Raw genomic sequence first — 21,275 nt, 5'->3', positions numbered from 1 at the left:
ACCATGTTCAGTTTAGGTTACCTATGCCTCTTTGGGAAAGCAGATTTGTTTTAGTTTTTGCTGTAACAGTGTAAACAAAGGCCCTCTTGTGGCATTTAGTAGGAATACAGGGGAAATTTCTCTGGGGTGAGGGCAAACTACTGCAGTTCTTGCTCAATACAATCTACTGCTATGTCCCCTCAACCCCCCGTATTTCCTACCAAACTATTCTTATCACTTAGCTCCTAAAATAGTTTGAACTCCAGCTTATGAACTTTTTTTTTTTTAATTCTGTCTTCCCAACAACTATGCCCTTTCTGCTTGGCCTTTAAAAAAAAAAATTAACAGAGCCAGGAGCCGGTGGCTCACTCCTGCTACTCAGGAGGCTGAGATCTGAGGATCACAGTTCAAAGCCAGCCGGGCATTCCATGAGACTCTTACTAAAACCACCGGAAAACCAGAAGTGGCCCTGTGGCTCAAGTGGTAGAGCACTAGCCTTGAGCTGAAGAGCTCAGGGACAGCGCCTGGGCCCAGAGTTTAAGTCCCACAACAAACAAAAAAAATTTTTTTTAATTAACAGAGGTCTGACCACCATGAGGCATCTAAATGGCTGAACTTGGGACAGTTTAAGTCTCCTACTCACTATTTAATCATCACAACTCTGTCAAGCAGGTATTGGCAAATGATAACCATAGCCAAATCCAGCCTGCCACCTGTTTTTATAAAGTTTTACTGAACAGAGCCATGTCCATTTATATACATATTGTTTATGGCTTGAATTCATGCTGTGACAGTGAAGTTGGATAATTACTTCAGAGACCATATAACAAGCAGAGCCATAAATAATTTGCCATCTAATACTTACCAAAAAAGCTTATGAACCCCTGTTGTCTTCAGCTTAACAACATGTTAAAAAAAAAATCCCTAAGAGCCCACAATTTTTTTTTTTAAATCCAATCCAGGGGACTCGGGAAAAAGATTAGGACTAGCATACTTTTAGAAACTACCAACTGGTAAAGTTTGTGCATTAAAAAAACAAAAAAAACTAGGATTGTGAAACTGGAATGTTCTGTGGTTGTGTTTTCTGGTTAAACAGTTCATGGCTCAGTTCCATGAAAAGATCTACCAGATGCTGAAGAATTTACTCCAGCTCTCTCCAGAAACCAAGCACTGTATCTTATCCTGGCTTGGAAACTGTTTGCATGCAAATGCAGGCCGCACCAAGATTTGGGCCAATCAGATGCCAGAAATCTTCTTCCAAATGTATGCCTCGGATGCCTTCTTTCTGAATCTGGGTGCTGCTCTTCTGAAGCTATGCCAACCATTTTGCAAACCCAGATCCTCTCGGCTCCTCACCTTTAATCCTACTTACTGTGTCCTGAAGGAGTTGAATGATGAAGAACGAAAAACTAAAAATGTACACATGAGAGGTAGGGGGGGAGAAACTGGGCTTCTGTGTGTGTGTGTGTGTGTGTGTGTGTGTGTGTGTGTGTGTGAAAACTAAAAGTGTACACATGAGATAGGGGGAACTGGGCCCCTCAAAAGTGTGTTTGTGTCCTTTTTTTTTTTTCCCAGTGGGTCATGGGGCTTGTACTTGGCCTGGATGCTGTCCCTGAGCTCTTCAGCTCAAGGCTACCACCCTACCCTTGAGCCAAGCCCCATTTCCCATTTTCTAGAGGTTAATTGAAGATAAGAGTCTCAGGTCCTTTTTTGCCCGGGCTGGCTTTGAACCTTGATCCTCAGATCTCAGCCTCCTGAGTAGCTAATATTACAGACATGAGCCATCGTACCCGGCATTGTCTGTGTCTTCTCTAAGACAGTTTTGTTTTGCCAGTACTGGAGTTTGAACTCACCCCCCCACCCCTCCACACACACATACACACTTTATTGTTTGCTTGCTCACAGCCACACCTCCAGCCTGACTGGTTATTTTGAAGATGGTATCTTGGAAATTCTTTTGCCCAGTCTGGCTTCACAAATGTGAGTCTTTGGTTCACCTTCATGAATAGCTTGGATTGCAGGCACAAGCTACCAGCACTGACAAAAGACAGATTTTTGATGTCTCTGGATTTGGCAACTTGAGCATTCATTCACAGATCCTTTATTTAAAAAACAAAACAGAAAACAAGACTAGAAGAAGGTAAATATGTTAACAGATAGTTACAGTAAGCCTTAGTGCTAAGCTGTAGGAGGACTGAGCCAAAAGTGAATTATCAACTCCTGAGAAGCTGGAGATTGTCACAACCAAATCTTGAAAGGCCAGTTAGGTTTTACTAGGCAAAAGAGCAAGAGAGTCTCTTTATGCAAAGGGAAAAACAAGTGTCAGAAACACAGATCTAGGAAGTGTTGACTGATGAATAATGAGCATAATAATGAGTGTGGCTAGAACAAGAGAGAGATGAGGAATAAGGGGTGAAAAGTGGGAAGGAAATGGGTCTGAAGAGGAAGAAGTTTGGGACCAGACTGGAGAAAACTTGAGCAGTATGCAGAAGTGAAAAAAGAAAAATAACTTAATGGTTCTATCACTCAGAATGAATTACTTCCTAATTTTGATGTACACTTCCACTTTATGACTGTTGTATTTATAAAAGTGATACCTAGCCAGACACAAGTAGTTCATGCTTATAATCCCAGCTCCTTGGGCAACTGAGATCTAGGGATGTGAGTTGGAAGCCAGACCATGCAGGAAAGTCCATGAGACTTTCATCTCCAAAAAAGCCAGAAATGAAGCTGTGGCCTCAAGTAATAGAATGCTAACCTTAAGCCAAAAAGCTGAGGGACAGCACCTAGTCAAAGCCTCAAGACTGGCACACAAAAATAAAAGTGATACCTGCTCCAAAGCAAATATCCAAAGCACAAAATATATACAAGTAGTCCATTGCCTATCAATGAGAAAAATCTATAGTATTATTCCTTTTAAGTTTTAGTGATTGCATCGGTTATATAAAGGGGTTTACTCTGTTTCTGTAGACAATAAAAAGCTAAAAAAGTAATTAGACAAGGAAGTAATGTAACAAGATTTAGTTTGAAAATGTTTTACCATTGATAGCAATGTAAAAGCTTAACAAAAATAAGGAGAGTCTGAAGACCACCCATTCACCATTCCTTTTAAATCTTTCAGGGTTGGACAAAGAAACCTGTTTAATCCCAGCTATACAGGAGCCAAGTTTTCCCCAGAGCTATAACCTTGTAACAGAGAACCTTGCCCTGACAGAGTACACCTTGTATTTGGGATTTCACAGGTAACTCTTTTGCTATCGCTAGAAAAGAAATACTTAGTTGTGTTGGCAACCAGAAGGTTGAAAGTGAGCCATAGAGACTTATTCTAAAGGCTTATATTGTAATCTAGCGGGGAGGGGACAATCAGGCATTTATTTATTACTTTCTTTTCATTTTTTTGTTTGTTTTTGTTTTTGTTTTGTTAGTCATGGGGCTTGAACTCTGGGCCTGGGCATTGTCCCAAAGCTCTTCAGATCAAGGCTAGTGCTCTACCACTTGAGTCACAGCACCACTTCCAATTTTCTGGTAGTTAATTGGAGACAAGAGTCTCATGGACTTTAGTGCCTGGGCTGGCTTTGAACTGTAATTCTCAGTTCTCAGCCTCCTGAGTAGCTAGGATTACAGGTGTGAGCCACTGGTGCCCAGCTATTTTTACTACTTCTACTAGTAATTTTATTTTTGCCAGTCCTGGGACTTGAACTCGGGTCCTGAGCACTAATTTTGAGCTTTCTCAAGGCTAGCACACTGCCATTTGAACCATAGTACCACTTCTGGCCTTTTTCTGTATATGTAGTACCAAGGAATCAAGCCCAGTGCTTTTTGCATGCTAGTCAAGCACTCTACCACTAGGCCAGCCACACTTCCAAGCCCTCTAGGCCAAACTCCTGGCCCTACTTGTAAGTTTTTAAAACTTTAGTTCTAGTTGAGTGCCAGTGGCTCATACCTGTAATCCTAGCTGCTCAGGAAACTGAGATCTGAAAAACCAAGTTTGAAGCTAGCCCAGGCAAGAAAGTGTTATGAGGTTCTTATCTCCAGTTAACCACCAAGAAATGGAAGTAGAAGCTGGGCCCCAGGGCTCATGCCAGTAATCCTAGCTGAGATCCGAGGAAAGTGGTTCTATGCCAGCCTGGATAGGAAAGTTTGTGAGACTCTTATCTCCAATTAATTACCAGAAAACTGGAAATGGAGCTGTGGTTCAAAGCAGTAGAGCACCATTGTTGAGCACAAAAGCTCAGGGATAGGGCCCAGGCTCTTTAGTTCAAGTCCCACAACCACCAAAAAAAAGGGGGGGGGGTTGAGATGGAACTGTGGCTCAAGTGGTAGAACACCAGCCTTGAGAGGAAAAACTTACGAACAGCTCCCAGGCCCTGACTAACATACAAAAAACTATGTTCTGCTGGGCACGGTGGCTCACTCCTGTAATCCCAGCTACTCAGGAGGCTGAGATTTGAGGATCGTAGTTCAAAAGCAGCCCAGGCACGAAGGTCCATGAGACTCTTATCTCCAGTTAACCACCAGAAAACTGGAAGTGGCATTGTGGCTCAAAGGGGTAAAACAATAGCCTTGAAATGAATTGCTCAGGGAAAGCACCCCGGACCCACAGTTCAAGCCCCACAACTGACAAAAAAAAAAAAGACTACTTGGATAAACTATTGTGAAGAATAATTTTATTTTATATTGCACAGTAAAGAGCTGGAAGTCACTTTTAGGTCATCTCCCGGGTAGTAACTAGTTGGCACATGGTCATTACTAAATCTAGAATCCCTTTCATTTGCTTACTTTTCTCCTAATTGTGCTAACCATCTCTATCATCCCTTCAACACACGACCCACAATATGGTCTACTGCTGTACTGGGCTTCTTGCTTAATGCTTGCCCATTTTACATAACATCCCACGCTGCACCCTGTTTAACCAAGCTATTGCTCTTTAGATGGTTCATTGCACCTGAAGACTGCTATATATGGTTAACTTCATTGTGTTGAATTCTTGGTAACATTTTTGCAGTACTTTCTGTCATTGTATCTGAAGCTCTCTATGTCCTTGAAGAAAATACCAGAATAAAGAAATGAGGGTTTGTTTTACTGAAGTAGTTTATAATAGACAGTCCTCAAATGAGCCTCTTTGACCCAGTCTCTTCTGTTTCCTTGGGGCAGGTTGCACGATCAGATGGTAAAAATCAACCAGAATCTGCATCGGCTCCAGGTGGCCTGGCGGGATGCTCAGCAGAGTTCTAGCCCTGCTGCTGATAGTCTCCGGGAACAGTTTGAACGACTGATGACCATCTATCTTTCTACCAAGACAGCAATGACTGAGCCACAGATGCTACAAAACTGCCTAAATTTGCAGGTGTCCATGGCTGTTCTCCTGGTTCAGCTGGCCATAGGCAATGAAGGCTCACAGCCAATAGAGCTAACTTTTCCTTTGCCAGATGGCTACAGCGCTTTGGCTTATGTGCCAGGTAAGTAGGCTCTCCCTTGGGAACTTCTTATTTATAGGAATCTAAGTTTAACTGGGTCACCTTGGAAATTCAAATCTCAAAAGGCCCTTCGTTCACTATCATTCCATTGTTTTAAAAAAAAAAAAACAAATCAAACTCATAAATAGTACAGTATCTGCTGGTCCAAGTATGAGGCCACAAACAATTGTTCCTTGACCTTGTGTCCCCAGTGCTGTGCACACCAGAAGATGAAGTACAGTCAGAAGTATAGTATAGATGAAGTATAGTACATAAGCTGTTAGTTCTGCTATTGGTGCTGTTTGTCATTCAATTTACAGATTTGTCTAACTCTCTCTAAGCCATTTTTCCCTTTTTTCTTTCTTTTTTTTTAGGCGCGGTGGGGGGGGGGGTGGGGGGGAGGCAGTCCTGGGGCTTTAACTCAGGGCCTGGGCACTGTCCTTGGGCTTTCTCAAGGCTAGCACTCTACTTGAGCCACAAGTATATGCGGCACTGAGTAATCAAACCCAGGGTTAAGAAAAGATTGTCTCCTATTAGTTAACCCTTCTAGAAGGGATGTTGTATATGCATGTAGGTCAGTGAGGGATTAGCAGATACTATGCATCAAATCATGCAAAATGCTCTTGATCATTATATTGGCTACATATTGCTGTATAACGAATTATCCAGCACATAGCAGCTTAAAACAATATTGTCTCATAGTATTCAAGGGTCAGGAGCACTTGCTAGTGGTTTTATCTTATCAGGTCACAGCCAGGCTATCAATCAAGGACATAGGAGTCTGAGGATTTAACTAAGGCTGGAAGATCCACTTGCAAAGCCAGTTAAGTGGCCAGGCCTCAGTTGTTTGCACTATGGGCCATCACCCTCTTTTCCAGGCTACACTCATCTCCTTAATGCCACTGGTGAGATGGCACCTGGCTTCTGTCAGTACAAATGATCAAAATGAAAGCTGCAAGCTTACACTGTACTTCAGGATGACTCTTTTACCCTAGAAAGATGTGGGAAGAATCAGGCATGGTAGTATACATCAGCCACTCGCGAGGTAGAGGCAGAAGGATCAAAAGTTAGAGGCCAGCCTAACTACGTAAGTGTAAGCCATTCTGAACTACATAGCAAAACACTGTCTCAAAAGAAGAAAGCAGAAAATGTAGGCTAGCCACCACAGTCTTCCAACATAAAACTCATGATCAGTAAATCTTCAGACACTTAAAAGGGCACCTTAAATTACGGTTAGCCTTGAGGTGGTAACAATGTTCAACAAGAAATATGCTCACTACATATGTAACTGTAACCTCTCTGTACACAAGAAAATAAAATAAATTACGTTGAGGCTTGATAGTGAGAAAAATATGTAGATGGTATGTTAACAGTATATTTGATCATTCCTATTCATATATTTACTTGATATACATGTAAAGGATTCTAAATTTATTTATTTACCATCATCCCTAGGACTGATAAAAACCTTTGAATATTTTTAGCCTTCATCAAATAGGGAGAATAGGAGAAACTAAAATACTGAGTACCAGTGGACAGTGAATATTTTTCTTTTCAGAGTTTTTTGCAGATAACCTGGGTGATTTCCTCATTTTCCTCCGTCGCTTTGCTGATGACATCCTGGAGACATCGGCAGACGCCTTGGAGCATGTCCTCCACTTCATTACCATTTTTACTGGAAGCCTAGAAAGGTGAGGTGCTGAAAGCGTGAATCATGGTGATGAGCAGCAGAACATTCAGAAGGTTTCAAAACCAAGAAACAAGCCTGAATCATAAGGCTTAAATACTCACCCTCAAACTTGGTTAGCTGTCACCTCACAAATTAAATTGGAGCTGGGAATGTGACTTTAGTGGTGGAGTGCTTGTGAAGCATGCATGAAGCCCAGAGTTTGATTCCAGGGTACCACATAAGCAGAAAAGGCCAGAAGTGGTACTGTAGCTCCAGTGGTAGAGTATTAGCCTAGAACAAAAGAAGCTCAGACCCTGAGTTAAAGCCCTAGGACTGGCAAAGGGGGAAAAAAAAAGAGTTAAATGGTAAACCCTGCATTACCTCAGTATTGACAGACTTAAAACTGTACAGTGGATCTTATTTTTTCTTGTAATGGCAGTATAAAGCATTTTGGCTCCTATGTGAAAAGACCAAAATTGTATATTGCAGAGTTAGTTTCGGCTCATGTTGCTTTCTGTCCTCCTTGCAGAATGAAGAATCCCCACCTACGGGCCAAACTAGCTGAGGTGTTGGAAGCAGTGATGCCTCACCTTGATCAGACCCCAAGTCCCTTGGTATCCAGTGTATTCCACCGGAAACGTGTGTTCTGCAACTTTTCACATGCACCCCAACTTGCAGAAGCTCTAATCAAAGTTTTTGTGGACATTGAATTTACAGGTAAAGTAATTACACAGCCAGGTCCAGAACTGAACGGCCCCATGCTAGATCTGAAGAGATTCCTAGAGAAAGATGGAAATATGGCTCAATGGTAAATCCCTTGCCAAGAATGTACAAAGCTCTGGGTTCAATCCCCAGCACTATACTATAGTAAACAAACAAACTCAAGAACTATTTTGCTAGGAATCCCCATGAAGTAAATAAAAAATAAAAGCACATAAGCGTAAGCTCCTGATCCGCTTTTCAATCTCTTGCTTACACTTTAGGAGATCCCCATCAATTTGAACAGAAGTTTAATTACCGCCGTCCCATGTATCCCATCCTGAGGTACATGTGGGGAACAGATAGCTACCGGGAGAGCATTAAGGTGAGACAGTTGGTGAGACCAGTTGCTTCAGGTAAGCCCCAAGTGACTTGAGATTCAGTACTAACACGGCTTTCTCTTGGACTGGGATTTACAGGATTTGGCTGACTATGCCTCTAAGAATTTAGAAGCGATGAATCCCCCACTTTTCCTTCGCTTTCTTAACCTGCTAATGAATGATGCCATATTCCTTTTGGATGAAGCTATACAGGTAAGAAAAAGAGAAGAGTTAACCATCAAATCTTGGACAGTATATACTTTTGACTGTTATGTTATACTAGAGTAGTCCTTATCCCCTTAGTACCCATCTTGAACACCAGAAGTGTATAAGTAGTAGTATATCTTCATGCTTGCCATTGGAAAGCTTTCAGGGCAAGGCCATCTATCGCAGGGATTTTCAACCTTTCTCCATCCCAATACGTAAAATAACCATGGTTCACTAATACAGTGCTTTTAAGCCTCTTCCCCCGAAAAGATTGTGAGTTTTGCATCACTACTGCGAAAGTCTCTGGTTTGGAGGGGTTTTTTTTTTTTTGTTGTTGTTGTTGTTGTTGTTGTTTCTTGTTTTTTTTTTTTTTTTTTTTGGCAGTCCTAGAGCTTGAACTCAGGGCTTGCGCACTGTCGAGGCTAGAGCTCTACCACTTGAGCCTCAGCACCATTTCTGGCTTTTTTCTATGTATGTGGTACTGAGGAATCGAACCCAGACCTTCATGCATGCTAGGCAAGCACGCTACCACTAGGCCAAACTCCCGGCCCTCCTAGCCCTTTTTTTAAAAATTAAGATTCTAAGTTTTTCCAGAAATGGTGGTACATATCTATAATCCCAATACTCAGGAGACTGAGAAAGATCACAAGTTTTGATCTAGCCTAGGCTATATAGTGAGACCCTGTGTCAAGGTAAACAATTAATTAGTTCATGAGGGCTGATGCCAGGAAACCTACCTAGCAACTCAAGAGACAGGGATCTGAGGATTGCGATTTGAAGCCAGTCTGAGGGGGAAAAAAATGCATAAGACTCTTTATCTCCACAATTGGAAGTAGAGCTGTGGCTCAAATGGTAGAGTGCTAACCTTGAATGTACAAGCTCAGAGACAGTGCCCAGGCCCCAAGTTCAAGCCCCAAGACTAGCACATGTGCATATACACACATATACACACAAAGAACAACATGGTTGTTGCGCAGCACAGGTATATACCAGTAGGAAGACCACAGCCAAAGCGTCAAGACCCTGCCTCAAAAATAACCATTGCAGGTCTGGGAATCTGGCTTAGTGGTATAGCACTTGCCTAGCATGCATGAGGCCCTGGGTGAATTCTTGAGTACCACGTAAAAATAAAAAATAACCATGCCAAAAGAGGCTTAGAAGCATAGCTCACATGGTAGAGTGTCATAAGAAAAAAAAGAAGACTCTCAAGGTGTACTTTCCTTTATTCAGAGCCTCCTAAATGTTCAGCTATATTGTGAAATACAGGTGTGTCTGAGTTCTGGCAGAGCACTTCTTCCTTAACTAACCTGGCGGAGCTGCTTATCGCCTGCACACCAAAACCTCCCTATCCTGAGATGAACCTAAGTCAGGCAGCAACCCAAAGGGAAAAGAGCAGGCAATCCTGAGGGTAACCAATCAGATACAAGGTATTATGAGTATTGATTAGCAACTCCCTAAGTAACATGTGTTCTGCTTGTTAGAGAGTTTAGTCTCCCGCTCCTTTCATAATCTTACACGCTAAAATTTAAAGATTTTTCTAGCAAGGTGTGGTAGCACACGCCTGTAATCCTAGCACTTGGAAGTCTTGAGGATCTCAAGGTAAGAGACAGACTCAAAAATCAACAAATAGAGCCGGGTGCAGTGGCTCACGCCTGCAATCCTAGCTATTTAGGAGGCTGAGATCTGAGGATCAAGGTTCAAAGCCAGCCCCGGCACAAAAGAACCTGAGACTCTTACCTCCAGGTAACCTCTAGAAAATGGAAAATGGGGCTTGGCTCAAGGGTAGAGCAGTAGCCTTGAGCTAAAGAGCTCAGGGACAGCATCCAGGCTGAGTACAAGCCCCATGACCCTCCCCCCCACACACACACACAAAATCAACAAACAAAACAAAAAAATAGGCTTTCCAAGGAAGTAAGAGTAGGTACTATTACAGACACAGTCTTCTAAGCAAGAACATAGGTAAAAAGGAAGAAACATCTGACATTCTCTTAAGACCTCAGCTGGTCATGGTGGCTCACGCCTATAATCCTAGCTACTCAGGAGGCTGTGATCTGAGGATCACAGTTCAAAGCTAGCCTGGGCACTAAAGTCCGTGAGACTTTTATCTCCAATTAACCATGAGAAAACTGGAAGTGGTGCTGTGGCTCAAGAGGTAGGGTGATAGCCTTGAGCTAAAACGATCAGGGACGGCCCAGAGTTCAAGTCCCATGACTGACAAAAAAAAAAAAATGTTATTTCGAGTTTGCTACAGCAGTGCAGCTGGTAAGTGCAGCCTTTGAAGTACATTTGGTAGAGTTTGATTTGGGGTAGGCTAGGTTTGGCTTTTTTTTTTTCATCTTTTCATAAGGCTGTGCGTGTATGGCCATGTGTGTCCATGTGTCTGTGTATGCATGTGTCCCCGCGTCCTTTGTGTGCACTGCATCTGACACATCTGACATATAGTTTTCCTTCTTTCCATTTCCTATTAGTATATGTGAATCTATTCAAGCTGAAGCCCGTCTGTTTGAAGACACCATTTTCTTTTCCAGAAAGTTCTCTTTAATCTTCAGCCCTATGCTGACAAAGGCTCATGTCCCTTACATAGTCTCTGGTTTTCCAGCTTTTAGTTTAGATTTTGGACGAAACCTCTTAAATGTCCTATTCCACACACTTTTATATGTCTTGCCTCTGGTTTCTATAGTATTTAAGCAAGATAAAGATTCAGCAGATTGAGAAGGACCGCGGTGAATGGGATAGTCTAACACCAGAAGCCCGTCGTGAGAAAGAGGCTGGCCTACAGATGTTTGGGCAGCTGGCACGTTTCCATAACATCATGTCCAATGAAACCATAGGTACCCTTGCCTTCCTGACATCAGGTAAAAATACTGCTGTTACAAAACAATGGACTAGTCAATACCCACTTCTCCTAGGAGATTGTCTTAACTGAAACTTGTGACATGCTTAAGGTCCTCCAGTATCACTACCACCACCCCCCCCACACACACACACACAAATAAGAAACCAGGTACTAGTGGTTCACACCTGCAATCCTAGCTACTCAGGAGGCTGAGATCTGAGGATCGTGGTTCAAAGCCAGCCCAGGCATAAAAGTCCATGAGACTCTTCAATTAACCACCAGAAAACTGGAAGTGGCACTGTGGCTCAAGTGATACAGCACTAGCCTTGAGCTGAGGAGCTCAAGAGCAGTGTCCAGGCCCAGAGTTCAAGCAGTAGTACTGACAAAAATTTAAGTAATTTTTCTTTTTCTTTTTTTAAGGAGCTGGGCTCTGGTGGCTCACACCTATAATCCTAACTACTCGGGAGGCTGAAATTTGAGGATAGTGGTTCAAAGCCAGCCTGGGCAGGAAAGTCCCTGAGACTCTTAATCCAAATAACCACAGAAAAAGTGGAAATAGAGCTATGGCTCAAAGTGGTGCAGTGCTAACTTTGAGTAGAAAAGCTCAGACACAATATCCAAAAAATAAAGACATAAAGGATTGCTATTCTCTAAAACTTTGTGTAATAACATGACTGTTCCATAAATCCAAGCTGTCCATTACTGCACATAGCAAACACATGAGTGTGCTGATCATTGAAATGTTACCAGTACCATGGAGGAACTGAATATTTTGTTTTATTTATTGACAGTTCTGGTGCTTGAACTCAGGGCCTGAGCACTGTTCCTGAATTTCTTTTGCTCACGGCTAATGCTCTACCACTTGAGCCATAGCCACTTCTGGCTTTTTCTGTGTATGTACTGGTACTAAGGAATAGAACCCAGGGCTTCTTGCATGTTAGGTAAGCACTCTAACACTAAGCCACATTCTCAGTCCTTAATATTTTATTTTTTATCTTATTTTAATTGAGTTCTAAGAGCATATGTGTCAGTTGCTATTATGTTAGATAACACAAGGACATACTAGTCTCTAAAACAGTAAGATATTTATGGCATAATTACTGAAAAGTGAAAAATATTTATTATATTTTAATTTTTTGCATATGTATTAATATGGACCAAAAACCCAACATATATAACAAGATGTGAACAGTGTATTTCTGGGTGGTAGTTTCTGGTTTGTTATTTGGGATTTTTTTTTTTTTTTTCGGTCACACGGCTTGAATTCAGGTCCTGGGTGCTGGCTCTACCATTTTGAGCCACTTCCAGTTTTCTGGTGGTAACTTGGACGTAAGAGTCCCACAGACTTTCCTGCCTGGGCTGGCTTTCAGCCACTGTCATCAGGTCTCAGCCTCCTAAGCAACTATATTACAGGCATGAACCACTGCACCCAGCTTGTTTTGGATTTTTGCTTTCCTTTTTTTAATTTTCTGAAGTAAATATGATTATATAATTTTTTAAAAAGCTAGTTGTCAGAGCCGGGAGTTTGGCCTGGTGGTAGAGTCCTTGCCTATCATGCACAAAGACCTGTCCGATTCCTTGGTTCGACATACATAGAAAAAGCCAGAAGTGGTACTTTGGCTCAAGTGGTAGAGTTCTAGCCTTGAGAAAGCCTAAGGAGAGTGTTCAGGGTCTGAGCTCAGGCCCAGGTCTGGCGCGCGCGCGCACGCGCGCGCGCACACACACACACACGCACACACACACACACACACACACGCTAGTTGTTGCTAGGGTGGTAGCTAGCACTACTCTGGAGGCTGAAATCTGAGGATCAAGGTTCAAAGCAGACCAGGCACAAAAGGACCTGAGACTCTTATCTCCAGTTAACCTCTAGAAAATGGGAAGTGGGGGTTGGCTCAAGGGTGGGGCGGTAGCCTTGAGCTGAAGAGCTCAGGGACAGCACCGGGCCAAGTTCAAGCCTCATGACCCACCAAAAAAAAATTGTCTTCAGGTGAAGCAAACGTGAGTATAGCTTGACAGCTTGCTAGTTTGCAGAGACTTTGGTCTTTCTTCCAGAGATCAAATCACTCTTTGTGCATCCATTCCTGGCTGAGCGCATCATCTCCATGCTGAACTACTTCCTGCAGCACTTAGTTGGCCCCAAGATGGGCGCTTTAAAAGTCAAGGACTTCAGTGAATTTGACTTCAAGCCCCAGCAGCTGGTATCAGATATCTGCACTATCTACTTAAATCTTGGGTATGTGAGATTACCATTGGACAAGCCAGAAGAAATGCTTATGTTTTGGTAGTAGAATGTTGGCTGTTGTGTGGAAATAAGAAATGGTCACATCTAGTTAGTTTAGTTGAGGAGAGAATCTTCTACAGTTTTAAATAAGATTTGAACACTGAGCATGGTGTTGCAGAACGATTGCAAAGTCAAGGTCAGCCTGGGATAAACAGAGTATTCCAGGCCAACCTAGAATATATATTTTGTCTCAGGGAAAACAAACAAACAAAAACAGGTATTTTCTATGATCTATGGGACATTGTTTAGGATTTCCAACATTCTGCCTTGATCTATGGAAAGACAAATTCTACTAGTTGCACTATTAATTTATAAAGTAATATTTTGTGACTGTGATATACTTGATTTCACTCCTAGAATATTGGAAATCTGTCTAGAGTTAATGAACTTTCATGGTTTATAAAGATAGATTGTTCTGTAGCCTGTCTGATATTGCCTCTTTGACCTATGCTCTGAGGTTGTTTCTTTCTGATGTTGGCCTTCCAGGGATGAGGAGAATTTCTGTGCCACTGTGCCCAAGGATGGGCGTTCCTATTCCCCAATTCTCTTTGCACAGACAGTCCGAGTCCTGAAGAAAATAAATAAGCCTGGGAATATGATTGTGGCTTTCAGCAACTTGGCAGAGAAAATCAAGGTGAAGATTTTCTCATATGTTCATATGTTCAAAAAGAAATCACATTGTCAGGCTGGTATGGTGGTACGCCCTTATAATCTCAGCTACTCAGGAGCAGTAGCTCTGTCGTTGAGCTACATCCCCATCCCTTTTTTAATTACTGCAGTTACAACAGAATTTCATGTCAAAAAGCTCTTGTATACTTCTCTTCCTGCTAGCACGTAAATCATCAGCTGAGCCAACCTGAAGCTCAGAGTTAGGGTACAATGCTGAATTAGCTCCAAAAGTATCTGCTTTAGCTTGTTCTTGAAAATAATACAGCTAAGACCTGTGGAGGATTATTAATGACCCAGAATAAGGTGTAATAGCTAAGTTCAGCTGCACTGTGAATTCCCTTGAACAACCAGCTGTTGGGTTCTCAGTCTCTTGCAGACCTCCAGCAACAGGAAGAGGAGACCTATGCAGATGCCTGTGATGAGTTCTTGGATCCCATCATGAGCACACTGATGTCTGACCCTGTGGTGCTGCCGTCATCCAGAGTCACGGTGGACAGGTCCACCATTGCCAGACACTTGCTCAGGTACTCAGACTTGGGAGCATGAGGATCCCATTCGTTTGCTGTTGGTTTTTCTCTCAAAAATTTAACACCAAGATTTGCAACTAGTAGGTCCCTCTTATTGTTGATTTATTTTCACATCACTTGATTAAGAATTGAAATACTTAAAGCAGAAATTGTTGGGACATTCTGGCTCTAACCTTACCTCTCCTTTTTAATTTTGGCCTGGCCATTGTTCCTAACTGTTTTGCTCAGGGCTAACAGTCTACCACTTGAACCTCACCTCCGCTTCCAGCTTGTGGATGGTTACTTAGAGGTAAAAGTCTCATAGACTTTCCTGCCGGGGCTGGCTTCAAACCTCAGTCCTCAGATCACAGCCTCCTGAGTAGCTAGGATTACAGACATATGCCAGTGTCTGGCACTTGTCCCCTTCTTAAGAAAATAATTTTGTCAACATGTCATAAAATATTTAAACATGGAGTATAGGTTAACCTGAAATTGTTTTTTTAAGTTGTAAAAACATAAAAGACAGTTTTGTTTTTTTATTCAGATATTACACTATATGAGTCATTCCCTGCTATTGCTATTTTTGTACTCAGCTATGATAACTGAATTTTCCTCAGCCTACCTGCTGTTTGAATAGTCTTGCTCATTTCTACAGAAAAGAAAGGAAGTGCTTTATTCACTACTGAAGCAGCCCCCGCTAGCCTCAGACTCCTAGGGTCTAATCCATCTGCATCATCCTCTCAAATAGCTATGACTATAGGTGCATGCCACTGTACTGTGTCTAGCTTGCCCCTTAACTTTCTGGGGCTTGACTCAGGGCCTCTTGTTCTGGCCTAGCTTTTTGCTCATGGCTTACACTCTGCCCCTTAAGCCACACCTCCAGTTCAGCTTTTGCTGGTTGATTGGAAATGAGAGTCTTTACAGATTTTCCTGTCTAGGATGGCTTTAAACTTCAGTCTTCACCTCTCGGCCTCTTGAGAAGCTAAAATTATAGGTCAGTGGCACCCAGCTTCTCCTTAACTGTTTAAAATACATAGCTAGGCACAGTGGCTCACGCCTGTAATCCTAGCTACTCAGGAGGCTGAGATACGAGGATGGTAGTTCAAAGCCAGCCAACCGGGGCACTAAAGACCAAAGACATGAGCCTCTTATCTCCAATTAACCACTAGAAAACCAGAAGTGGTGCTATGGCTCAAGTGGTAGGGCTGTAACCTTGAGCTGAAGAGCTAAGGGACAATGCCCAGAACCAGAGTTCAAGCCCCTTGACTAACAAAAATAAATAAAAACAAATACATTACATAAAAATGGGTATTAAGTGACTATGCCTATTTAAAGTTATATAAACTCACCCAAATTTAAGGAAATCTATATTGAAAAAGTTTCACGTTTCATCATATTTGGTATAAAGCTTTCACTACATTCATGATGCTGTGCTAGGTATGTGTCTTATAAATGTCAGTGAAAATTATGTATTTCATAGTGGTCTAAGAATACAGGGAGTAGATCAGTCCTTAAAATACGTTATCAATCTTATTTTTTATAGTTCTCCCAGAACCTCACATATAATAAGCAAGCACTCTACCAATGAGCAGTGCTCCCAGTCCTGAACCCTCCTACCTACCAGTAAACTATGATCTGCATTTTATTCCATAGTAGCTAGGAAAAATCAAATGTCATTTGTAAGGCTTTATCTCTTAAAATCCTTACATTGAGCCAAGCTCTGGCAGCTCACACCTTTAATCCTAGCCACACAGGAGGCTAAAATATGAGGATCACAGTTCAAAGCCAGCCCAGGCAGGAATCTCCATGAGAATCTTATCTTCAATTAACCACCAGAAAACTGGAAGTGGAGCTGTGGCTCAAGGTGATAAGTGCTAGACTTGAGCAAAAAAAAAAAAAAAAACTCAGGGACAGCCCTCAGGCCTGAATTCAAGTCTCGTGACTGACAGACAAAAATAAATACAGGGAGCGTAGCCTAGTGATAGAGTGTTCGCTTAGCATGCATAAAGACCCAGGTTCAATTCCTCAGTACCACATACATAGAAAAAGCCAGAAGTGGTGCTGTGGCTCAAGTGGTAGAGCCCTAGCTTTGAGAAAGTCCAAGGACAGCGCTCAGACCCTGAGTTCAAACCCTTGGGCTGGCAAAAAAAAAAAAAAAAAAAAAGCTGGAAGTAGTGCTGTGGCTCAAGGCTAGCACCCTGCTACTTGTTCAAGGACTTGTTCAAACCCTGAGTTGAAGCCCCAGGACTGGCAAAAATAAATCTTACCCTGTTTCAAGAATCTCTCTAAAGTCACAAATAGTGAACCAAGTCTAGTAGTGAGGCTACCAAGTCTAGTAGTCCAGGCTACTCAGGGGACGGACAGACAGAGGAGGATCACTTGAGCCCTCCTTTGGCCTTGAGGCTAGTTTGGGCAATAAAACCAAAACCCATTTCTAAAACAAAGAAAAAAACAAACAAAACTACAAACAGTGCTCTACTCTTACAAGAGTGTATCTGGTCTCTGCCTTGGAGAAGTCAAAAGCTAGTTACAGTAACCCAGTATTTTTTAAGCCACTTAGAAGAAATGTCTAACCAAGTGCTGAGATAGTTTGTTAAGGGGTAAAGTAGCTGAGCAAACTCCTGAATTATCCTTCATCTCACTTTTCTACAGGTTAGCATTTGACTAAGTTATAATGCATTCTTGTATTAATAGCAGTTCAAGCAAAATACTTAAGTGTTCTGTTTTTGGCTTGGCATAGTACAACTTAGAGAAGTGACTCCATTTCCCTTTCTCTTTGTCCTAGTGACCAAACAGATCCTTTTAACCGAAGTCCCCTCACCATGGACCAGATCCGGCCAAACACCGAACTCAAAGAAAAAATTCAGCGGTGGCTTGCCGAGAGGAAGCAACAACAAAAGGAGCAACCTGAATAAATACTGTGAATGAAACAAACCAAAAATCCACCCAGAGTGTAGATAAACAGTCACTTGTGGTTTTCTCTCTTTCTGGTTCTGTTCCTTTCCTTTTTCCTTTTTATCATTTTTTTCTTCTTTACTAAATTAGGAAAGTGTTCTTACGCAAATTATGATGGTTAAGATTCCCAAGAACTTGCCTGCGTTCCCCGGGCTTGCAGGAAAGTCCACTTCTTGAAGCATCACCAAGGGCAGAAATCATTACTAATGGAGTTCAGCCTTTGTTCCTTCTTGATTCCTATTCTTTCTTCTTCCTTTTCCTACCGTCCATTGTATTAAGTTCAACTGCTAGAACTTTTTGACATTTTACTCTTTCCTTTTCCACGTACTGCTCAAAACATTTTGGTGAGCACTACTTTTAAGTCTACGATGTCAAATATTTCAATGACAGCTAATGTTAGAAAATGCTGTGTTAACCTGTGATACAAACTTAAGTCCTAATTAAGCCCTTGTCCTTACTCTAGCTCTGTAATATTACAGAATAGCTTTTCCTATAAAAGTAAATACCTTCATGTTTGTGTAGATTTTTGAATGATAGATGAAATTTAAGAAAAAAAAAAGGAATCTTATGCAACCTGTTGGTAGTTGTATTAGCTTATACTCAAAGGTATCATCACAATATAACAGAGTTGTTAGCACCAAAAATTTAGCTCCTTGTCTTTTTATGAGAATTGGTAATGGGACAGACTTGGAGTTTTATCACTTTAGTCACCAAAAAAAATAAGAAAAAAAATTATAAGAATAAATAGGAAGCTGTTAGGCCCTTTTCCTCTTAGGAAAATCTGTTGCTCTAAGGGCCAGGCCTCAGCAGAAAAGCTAGGAAACAAATATTGTAAACCCCCCCCCCAAAAAAAAAACAACCTGTCACTTTAAAACACTAGTGAGACTCTCAGCCTGTGTGTGTATGCACATACCACATGGGTTCTTTGAATTGGTGTTGTATAGACTAGGTGTCACTTGATATTGTCCTTTCATGTAGGATGTATACAGTGTAAGGTCACGTTTCTCACAAACTCATCCTACGCAGGTAAAACTCTAATACTATAAAATGTATATAGACGTTTATTTGAGCTTATGACCTGACTTCTAAGAGCTACTTCTAATATAGCCTTAGTACATCAATTAAAATAGGAATTTGAGTAGAACCTGTTCATAAGCCATTCTAAATCCCCGTTAGCCCTGAGCCGTAAGCATATGGACCCCCCTTCTCCAAGCTGATGGAGTTCCTCACGCAAGTGAGCAGCTTAACGGGCTGATTAGGCTCTTGTTCCATGGGACTCTACATTGGCATCCAGGCCCAGAGACTTCAGGGGTAAGAAAAGGAATGATGGGAAAACAGGTCAGTTCTTTCTTAGGACATTATTTCTTAGAACTTTATTAGTAGCCATGGCCTCTTTGAAATAAAATTGTTTTATGATATTCCAACACAAGTTGCTATAAGCAATCCTTGATGTAATTTTGATGGTATTAGTTGAAAAAAAAAAAAAAACCAAGTTAGAGAGGGGCCCATTCAGCCTTGGATATTACATTGATCTTGCCTATTGCCGCATATAGCAATGAAAACAAGTCTAGGATTTTGCAAATCCTAGAATGTAAGATTCAGTGGGTCCCTGGTCCTTTAGGTGTGCGTTGACAGGATTTATTTTCTTAAAATGAGCTTCATTTCATATTTATTATTCTTTCCCTCTTGGGGAATAAAATGTATATAAAAACCAGCTTCTACCTACTTGCATTTATCTTCCAAACCCAATCTAGTAGGAGATTTTAATTTTAAAAGGAAGGGGAGGAAGACCAGAGTTTTGCAAAAAGAAAAACACAAAAAAAAATAATAACAAAAAAAAAGGGAGAAGAATGGGCACAAAACCTCAGGAGACAGCTGTTCCAGCAGCTTTCTAGCTAACAACCTCTATGCTGCCTCTAGTGTCTGTATTATACTTCTATACATAGCCTTCAGGTTGTAAGCCTTTTCTAGCAAGTTTTGTTGTTTTGTTTTGTTTTGAGTTCTTTTCCTGGGATTTTTATGAATGGCTATGGCACCACTGATGCTGCTGATCTCTTTAAATTCATCAAAAAAGCAAGCACGTAGCTTAAGGCCACTATTGGCAAGGAAACCAAGCATCCTCTGTGCCTTCTTTCTGTAGAGCAATTAAAGACATCTTAAAAATCAAACTAAAAAATGGTCTTGATACAACAAGGTACATATATGCATTTATGTATTTGGAAGTGTGAAGAGGTGTTTTGTTGGTACTCAGCAGCAGGTCTGAATCTATTAGCATAGCCTTTGTGACATACTTAAGTTTTCTGTGTTGGTTTTCTGGTATATAATAGGAAAATGAAGATTCTAATTAGCTCTGGTATTGTTCATATAACTTACCAAGAAGCTAATACTAAAATTGTGAGATTATTTAAGTAGTTTTTATCAGGCAGTTAGTTTTTAAGTATAGTTTTTAATGATTATATGAAAGCTGAAGGAAATTTTTAATGGTACAGGTAAGACACCAATGGCTGTTAGATATCACATTCTATGAAAGCTTCATTACCTTATTTGATACTGGTTGCTAAATAGCCATTGCACAGAGAAAAAGTCTACTGGGTGCCTTTACCATCAAGAGGCTGATGCTACACTTTTGTCATGTGAGGAAATAATGCACATGCTCTAACTGCTAAACAGGAAAAGAACCTAGAGACAGAAAATGAAGAACAAAACAAAAGGTTAACTGAAATAAAACTTGATCAACATAACTGTATTTTGAAACATTCCAGGAAGGTTACTACTTGTCAAACTTGCCTGGGGTTGTTTGTTAAAACTTGTATTTAATAAATGAACACCTGACTTACTGCCTTTGTTATCCCTTTAATGTTGTATTAAAAGCTAGTGACAATTTCAGAAATCTGAGGGGCCAGAAGTTTGGCCTAGTGGTAGAGTGCTTGCCTAGCAAGCACAAAGACCCAGGTTTGATTCCTCAGTACCACATATACATAGAAAAAGCCAGAAATGGTGCTGTGGCACAAATAGTCGACCTCTAGCCTTGAGAAAGCCCAAAGACAGTGTTCAGGCCCTGAGTTCAAGGCCCAGGACTGGAAAAAAAAATCTCTCTGAAAACTGGAAGATTGCCACTTTTTTAAAAAAGCAGGTAATAGCATGTATGTGTGACTTGGCTGACCTAACCAGCCTCACCAGACCTCTGAAGGAGAGCCTGGGGCTAGCTCAGAAAATGAATTATAAGAATGTTTTGTTTTTTTCCTAATTAACTCCTTATTGGTTTCGATTATCTGGCCAACACCCAGATCTTTTTATTATCATGTAGGCCTTTTTCCCCTTGTTTCTATATCATACAGCCTAGATTAATCCAGCCATTTCCTTCTACTCTACTACCAAGCTATAGACCACTGTTAGATGAAAACGGTCTTTATAATGACACATCTATAAACTTTGCCCAACAACCCCTTGTGGTTCCTTAATGGCTTTCCTCAAGGTACTTTCCATTTGCCCTTCACACTGATGAGATTTTAGTGGGTACCAAAAGTTTAGTTTCTGCTTTCAAACTTTTCTCCCATCACCCCATTTGTGGGAGAGGTCCCACTATTCCAGACTAATTCCTCCACCTTTTCTGCCTCTGGCTATTGTCAAGCCCC

At 41.3% G+C, this 21,275-nt stretch overlaps 1 protein-coding gene across 1 annotated transcript in view; it reads left to right on the top strand.

The window, feature by feature from the left end:
• The window catches only part of Ube4a (ubiquitination factor E4A), a 33,436-nt gene extending 15,381 nt beyond the window's left edge, over positions 1-18,055 (top strand). The window contains exons 9-20 of the mRNA XM_090319401.1: positions 1,076-1,409; positions 3,101-3,221; positions 5,134-5,438; positions 6,994-7,126; positions 7,634-7,821; positions 8,088-8,188; positions 8,283-8,396; positions 11,071-11,245; positions 13,282-13,462; positions 13,997-14,144; positions 14,546-14,703; positions 17,471-18,055. Of these exons, the coding sequence (XP_090175527.1) occupies positions 1,076-1,409; positions 3,101-3,221; positions 5,134-5,438; positions 6,994-7,126; positions 7,634-7,821; positions 8,088-8,188; positions 8,283-8,396; positions 11,071-11,245; positions 13,282-13,462; positions 13,997-14,144; positions 14,546-14,703; positions 17,471-17,600 (2,088 nt within the window). The 3' untranslated portion in view covers positions 17,601-18,055. The remainder of the gene's footprint in view (positions 1-1,075; positions 1,410-3,100; positions 3,222-5,133; positions 5,439-6,993; positions 7,127-7,633; positions 7,822-8,087; positions 8,189-8,282; positions 8,397-11,070; positions 11,246-13,281; positions 13,463-13,996; positions 14,145-14,545; positions 14,704-17,470) is intronic.
• Positions 18,056-21,275: the final 3,220 nt, after the last annotated feature.

The sequence above is a fragment of the Megascapheus bottae genome, chromosome 27, assembly GCF_031878675.1.
Source record: "Megascapheus bottae isolate mThoBot1 chromosome 27, mThoBot2.hap1, whole genome shotgun sequence".
Classification (NCBI taxonomy): domain Eukaryota; kingdom Metazoa; phylum Chordata; class Mammalia; order Rodentia; family Geomyidae; genus Megascapheus; species Megascapheus bottae.
Note: the sequence above shows the minus strand (reverse complement) of the source record. Positions and strands in the feature narration are given on the sequence as shown.